This window comes from Micropterus dolomieu, linkage group LG01 (genome assembly GCF_021292245.1).
Source record: "Micropterus dolomieu isolate WLL.071019.BEF.003 ecotype Adirondacks linkage group LG01, ASM2129224v1, whole genome shotgun sequence".
NCBI classification, from domain to species: domain Eukaryota; kingdom Metazoa; phylum Chordata; class Actinopteri; order Centrarchiformes; family Centrarchidae; genus Micropterus; species Micropterus dolomieu.
In genome coordinates, this window is record NC_060150.1 from 18,557,246 (window position 1) to 18,564,954 (window position 7,709).

Here is a 7,709-nt window from a genome sequence, read left to right on the forward strand (position 1 = left end):
AAGTTGTTGTAACTTCAGTGTACATGCTCACATCTGCACCAAACTTTACGTGCTTGATAACTCTCCCACCCCGCAGACATCTACACACCAATACCGATTTATATTCATAGCGGCAAGTGGTATGTAGCTCCACATAGGGGACACAGGAAGAGACATATAGCACCTTCATGTGGCGTCGGAACCGCGTAGCAAATTCACAGCCGTACCGGCAGAGCTCCAGAATGTGAAACTCGGCCGGCTCAGCTTTAATGTTAATATTGTCATTTTAATAGTCATGCATAGAGTCTGTTATCTCAACTTTACCAGAGGTGGTAGGTTTTATGGCTGAAACTACCCAAGCAGCACTTGGGACAAAAAAAAAATTTGGGATCTCCAAATTTATTTGATATAAAATGATCAAATCCACACTGGCTGTTCAATACATTATCTAGTACATTTATGAAAGCAGTTGTACATGTCAAACAGCTTATCCTGGTCATTGTTCAGCCATTGTACAGTTAAGGTTTCCAGTAGAGATTACTGTTCTGTGTTGCAGAATCCATTATTTTACTCTCTTGGGAATTGTTATCCTGCATTTTGTTCCTTTTTGTGGATTCAGAGATGTGACTATGACAAGCATGCAACCTAAACCTGCTTTAAATGTGACAAATTGATGCATTTAGTCTCTGATGAAGTTCATGTTTCTAGGGTAGACAATTTTACTGGTGTAACTGATGATTTGCCTCAAGTCTGTCACCTAAGGTGTGGTAGAGTGGTAAAACCTGATCAGGACTTTGAGGTCAATCCAGGGATCAAACCTGATCACTTTTGAGAAATGATGTCAAAGATTTAAATTCGCTTTAATCTGCCTATGGTGAGTCCAATGGCACAACAAATCATTCATGACATCTTAACATTGGAACCAACAATGAGCATGTCTGGATTTGTAACAGACTGTACCAAAAGGGAAGCTTTTATTCAAAAATGATCAATATACCGTAACGTATGTGTATTGTTCGACCATTTAAAATGGTTCAAGTTCTGTATGGCTCCAACCAATTAGTAATATAGTAATATTATAAAACATCTTAAAAGGCAGTGGAATAAATGTGTACAATTATTTGGTTAATGTAGCCTGTTAACCCGTACCCAACTGTTAACATCACTGAAATGAAAAGAGAAAAACTGAATGATGTGACTTTTCTGTGGGATAAACGAAAAGCACTGGTTACTGTCTCAGATGGTTTTGGATCTCACACTGCTGATGCAGCCTGAAGTTCTGTGAGAAGGTACAAGGTGAATGTTAATCTGGCATGATTACTGTTTCCTGCAGGATTCATTGACTTCATCGTGGAGCCAACATTCACCGTGTTGATGGAAATGATTGAGAAGATTGTGACACCGCTTATTGAGGAAGCATCTCGCTCTGGATTGGCTGGCTTCAGACGCTCTAGGTGACACACCACCCTTATGTCCTGAAAAAAAGACACAAAGTTCTGATGACACATCTGACATCTTAATTGTTTAGTCGTTTCAGAAATACATCATGTGCCATTGTGTCATATCATCATGACCTGCCACTCAAAACGTTAAAAATAACAGTATTTCTCTGGACTTTGTTTTGTCTAGTTTAACATTTGTAAATTCCCTTTCTGTCATGAATTGTCATGTGTTGTAATGATGGAGCAGGCTGAGAACCCAAACGCAGGACACTAGAGCTGAGCAGATATAGTCCACTGATTTATTAACAAAAGGAGAGCATACTTACAAACTGTGGCTGAGTCCAAATAGAATCTAAAGTAACTAAGAAACACAGGTCCAAAAAACAAAGGGAAAGTACTGCTGGAACAAACACAGGCAACAGAGCAATACAGGCTACATGCAACAATGAACCAACAAAGACTGAACAGAACACAGACATTGAAATACTCAGGCAAACGAGCAGGGTGGGAACACAAAACAGGTGTGAGTCAAGGTAATGAAACAGAATGGGAAGCAAAACCAGACAATGACAGCAAAGCAGTGGCCGCTCCTGCCAAATCTCTCAGGGGGGGCAATTGTTGCGATCATGGCTAAGATGACAAGTTCTATGGTCTAAGTCTGCTATAAGACAAGTATTGTTCCTTAGGCTACATACTGTACAGTATTTGTGAACAGCTATGTCCTGAAGTTCATTGTCAATGTCTACAATGAATGAACAGTCCACAGTTAAGATCAACCGATCTTTAGACCTTTGGATGTAAAGGCAACTACTTTAGCAATAATGATATAAAAAGAAAAACTCTCACAATCATCTGATTTAGCTGTAACAAACCTTTTATTTAGGAACAACAAATCCAGAATAAAGCGCAGTGGCACTGGGCTGATAATGTGCAATGAACAAAATTTAAAGTTAATCTTGCATTGCAGCTAAGGGACCCGTCTCAAGTAATAGGCTACAGTAATGTAATAATGTCACATATTCTGGATATGAAGGTGGATCAAACACAGCTATTCTTAAATCTGAATCAGAATCAGTTTTATTGCCAGGTATGTGTACACATACGAGGAATTTGACTCAGGATTGTACATTGCTCATGATGTGCTTACTTATACAATAATACCATAACACAATAATTAAATAATAAAATAAAATCAGATACAAACTACAGAATAGACAACACTAATATACACACTATGAACAAAACAATATAGACATATTGACAAATAGTGCAGTGATCAGAGTGTAAAGGATGCAAGAGTAAACTATTCTCATTATGTACATGAAAGTGGATATGATATACAGGTACACATACACATACATGCATACATGTACACATGTACACAGTGTGATGGAGCATAGTGCAAAGGATGCTGCAAAAAATAAACAAGACCTATGACCTTATGACCTGAGGTAGGTGTATTGGTATACAGTATATACAATATGACATAGTATGAACAGCACTGAAATAGAGAATGGTGAATAAACAAATAATAAGTGGTAACCAGTAAACAAGTGGCTGATTAGAGGCAGAGTTACTGGGTTATTGCACAGGAATTGTTCCTGACACTGTGAGTCAAAAATCAGCTGTTCATCAGAGTGATGGCTTGTGGGAAGAAACTGCTTCTGTGTGTGTTGGTTTTGGCGTACAGTGCTCTGTAGCGCCTTCCAGAGGGGAGGAGCTGGAACAGGTTGTGTCCAGGGTGAGATGGATCTGCAGTGATGTTTCCTGCCCGTTTCCTGACTCTGGAAATGTATAAGTCCTGAATGGAGGGCAGGTTGGCACCGATTATTTTTTCTGCAGTCCTGACTGTATGTTGTAGTCTGTCCTTGTCCTTTTTGGTGGCAGATCCAAACCAGACAGTGATGGAGGTGCAGAGAACAGACTGAATGATGGCTTTGTAGAACTGGATCAGCAGCTCCTTAGGCCGGTTGAGCTTCCTGAGCTGACGCAGGAAGTACATCCTCTGCTGGGCCTTCTTGATGATCGTGTCAGTATAGGGCTCCCACTTCAGGTCCTGGGATATAGTTGAATCCAGAAACCTGAAGGATTCCACAGCAGACACAGGGCTGTTGAGTATGGTGATGGGGGGCAGAGTAGGGGGGCTCCTCCTGAAGTCCACGATCATCTCCACAGTTTTGAGCGTGTTAAGCTCCAGGTTGTTCTGACCGCATCAGAGAGCCAGCTGATCAACCTCCTGTAGACCTCCTGTCCCTTCTGTAGGCCGACTCTTCACCGTCCCTTGTTGTTTAACAGGGTACAGATGAAACTAGTATTTATTTTCATTCTTTAAGTTACACACATTACACAAGACTAATAAGGTAAGCAGAGAGTTGTAAAAATCCACTTGTTATCCTGTAGATACACAGTATTATTTGGGGTGTGGGCTGTATTAAAGTATCCACTGTTCTCCTGTACTCTCTGTACTCTGTACCCTGTATAATCACACAGTAACAATGAGCTATGTGCTGTTCTCCCATTCTTCCTCTGTATTTACACATACACAACAAGGCATGTAAGGGGAAATATAAAAGGTATATTCTATTATTTTTGGTTTATTTTCTGTGTTGCTTTCCTGCTTTCTCTTTTTATCCTCCTCTGACAAGATGCCAGTGATGGCCACATCATTCTACCTCCTCTTTCTTCTTGGGTTTCTGGCAATAAAAGAAAAAAAACAACACTTGTTTTATATTATTATTACAGGTTGAGCTTAATAATAACTATCAAGATTATTAGCTTTGCCTATGGCATTTTACACAGCATAAATTAGCCTAGTGGCTAGCGGAGTTTTCCTCTCCTCATAGCTTAACAAATTACATGTATTTTTTATACTGTGTCTTACTCACCGCTGGTAAAGTCACTGCCTCTCCCGACACAACACCACAGTTGAATTTTCAGCCTGAACGTAAATTTTTCTACAGCAGCTGGTTGTAGTGAGAGCAACAAGCTGGAGGACTGCCGAGTCGTTTTCAGGTGGCAGAAGCGTAGCTCTGCTGCTGGGCGCATGACATAAACACGTAAGTGCGAGCCCTCCCGGAACCCATAGAGATTGCACTGCAGCAGCCGCAGCTCGAAAAAAACTGCCTTGACATGAAAGTCTATGAGAGAGATCTGGGCGATTTACAACCAGACTGAAATCGCACCAAAAGAGGCGGGACTCCACAGAACACGACTTGATGCTGATTGGACAGCGATATTCAGAGACAAACTTCCTGTCAAAAACAGTCACAGCTAACTAACAGTGACCCCACTGTTAGTTAGCTGTGTGTGAGAAAAATCCCCTGTCTTTCCCGGCTTGGCAGCCCCTAATGAACAAGCCGCCCCTGCAGCAAAGGCAGACTTCAGACTAAAACAGGAAACAGAAACACAGGCTGAATAGACAATAGACAAAAATGTAACTTCACACAGACACTGAACCTAACACTCATAATACAGAAGCAAATAACATGGACAAGTCAGACTGACAAAACCCAGAACAAAAGACAACGGACCATGATGAATAAAACAGAACACATGTAAAATCCAAATGGGAAAGTAACTAGTAAACAGATCTAAGAATTTAAGCACAGAAGTAAGACTGCATACTAAGTTTACTTTTACCAGTCCAGTGTCTAAGCTGAACACATGCCAGTGAACATAACAGACAAGACTGAACACAGGAAACACCTGACATGGACCCAACAACCCTCCAAATAATACCTGAAAACCCCAAACCATGACACTTTGTGTCTGGCAAGTGTCAGAAAAATACAACCACAAATAAAGAAACTACTGTTAAAAGCAGACATAAAACACCACTCCACAGCAACCTCACCAACAATCAAGAATTAAATACAACAAAATGCAAGGTATAAAGGATCTCTAAACACAGGTAGCCCACAAACAGCATGAGGATAGCCCATCCTTTCCTCACTACTTGGGACTCAAAAAGCAGACAGTCTTATTAAGTTGGTTCTTAGGGACAGATAATGAGGAATGCCAAGCAATAAAGCAGAACATTAGAATACTGTCCACAAATGAACAATAAAAAACCCAGTATATGTCTGTGCATGCTGAGCTCAGACTAGGGATGGGTATCACACTTGATACCTTTATGGTATCGACCGAAACGGCCCAGTATTGAGTAGAATCGAAATGTATCCAGTCAAACCAGTACTTCCATCGATACCTAGGCATACCTTTTACCTTTTAACCAGATCGCGGCAAAAAATTACTATTTGTATGGTTTTACTTGCAGCCAAACACGCAAACAACACACTGAAAGAAAGAGAAGAGCACGCCTTTTTTTCCTTAAGTGCCTGCACCATAGACTGTATAAAAAAGGCCTGCACGCACCGACTCCATGCGGGATTTTAACAGCCGCTCACCTGCGGCTGCGTCTTAGGCATGTTCATCGCTGTTTATCACCACAAGCTTGGCTTTCCATTGGTTTCATCTCCTGGTATCATTTAACACTTCTCTATACATTTTTATTTGCTCTTCACATCACGTGTCACTGATCAATCACTGCGTTCCATCATATCAATTAAATGCTTTTGTGGCGCAGCAGCAATCAGCTGATTTTACTCACGGAGCCTCTGGCTGCAGCTGGTTCAGGTGTAATTTGTTTGACCGGTTGGACGTGCAGCCTCTGTTTTCCTCTGAGAGTCTTAGTGTAGTTAAGTGACTTGTTTAAACATACTCTTTACTCGTTTTATATTTGTTTTTGGAGGAGGTTTGCGACTCACCAAAGGAAAATGCACTCCTGGAGATCTTTCAATTCGGTTCATTGATAGAAAGTTAACAAAACAATTGTCAGTTATTTACTTTCAACACGTATCAAAAAATACCTTAAATTCATTTCCCACAACTTATTTGGTCACTAAACCATTTCACTCATTTCTCATTCAAATACAAAACAATTCGCAAGCTTTAGTCTTTCCCCGTATAATCCTACCTGTGAGGATGAACTACTTAGGATGAGGAGTGATCTGATACAATTTCCCAATATTTTTATTATTATGTTATGTATTATTGTTATTTATGTTTCAAATAACTCTTACGTTATTTGAAACAAGAAAAAATAAAATAGATTATAGATAATAGAACCTTGCTTGTCCATAATAAAAATAATAATATGCTACTAGACAAGTCAGCTGGGATTGGCTCCAGCCTCCCCGCGACCCTGTACGCAGGATAAACGGTTGACCGTGGATGGATGGATGGCTACTAGACAAGAGACCAAGATGGCTGGGTAACAGGGAAGATGGAGCACAGGTTTTAATCCAAAAAACACAAAAACTCTGGCTTACATACAGTTCAGGGCCCCGTTTCAGAAAGCAGGTTCAACAAACTCTGAGTGTAAACCTGAACTCTGGGTTGACGAACTCTGAGCTGTGAAACTCAGAGTTTCCAGTTTCAGAACAGGTGTTTAAAATTCGTTCAGTCAAGTCTGAGTATGTTGAACCTGCTGGAAGCGGACCATGATTGGCTCTAAAACACAGGAGTGGAGGAAGGATCGATACGTTAACAATATTACATTTTATACAGTGTTGCTTATTCATCATTTACCAGACTGGAATTTCCTTAATGAATGATAAAGTGTTGGAATTCTCCTATGGCCTGTTATTCATTTTAAATAGCTACAGGCCTGTTTATTCAGCTGTAACTGGACAGGACTAAATACCAGTGGCAATAACTGAAGATGAAAATATTAACATCGAACAGATTAGACATAGTTTAGGCTACTCATGGACCTGTTATTGTAAAGTGACAGTCCGACTCAGTAGGGCTATGGCTATTAATGATTTTGTTTGCAGCGGAAAATGTGTCTAGGTTCAAACTGACTGTGAAGTTTTAGACGTCTAGGGTACATAAATAAAATCTTGCTCATTTTGTATTTTATGAAATGCTGTCAAAACACATTTATTTGTTTCAGCTGCACCACAGTCATCCTCACTCGGAAATATTCACATCATATTCAGTTGATAACGTCTCGGGTTACGTATGTAACCCTGGTTCCCCGAGAAGGGGAACGAGAGACTGCGTCGGTTACGACACTATGGGAACGCCTCTAGGCGAAGCAGGTCTGAACGTGAATGAAATCACTCCAATCCTATTGGCTTGTTGCTAGAACGGTAAGGTGTGACGGAATAACCGGAGGAGTATAAAGCACACCTGTACACACTCATCATTAGCTTAAACTATGAAGCAGGCGCTTCAGGCGGGGAGAGAGGTGCGGCGGGCCGACGCAGTCTCTCGTTCCCCTTC

General features: G+C 40.7%; 1 protein-coding gene across 1 annotated transcript in view; it reads left to right on the top strand.

Moving 5' to 3' along the window:
* LOC123977486 (calcium/calmodulin-dependent 3',5'-cyclic nucleotide phosphodiesterase 1C-like) overlaps positions 1–7,709 on the top strand; it is an 85,635-nt gene that overhangs the window by 50,470 nt on the left and 27,456 nt on the right. The window contains exon 10 of the mRNA XM_046060205.1: positions 1,313–1,433. Coding sequence (XP_045916161.1) covers positions 1,313–1,433 — 121 coding nt within the window. The remainder of the gene's footprint in view (positions 1–1,312; positions 1,434–7,709) is intronic.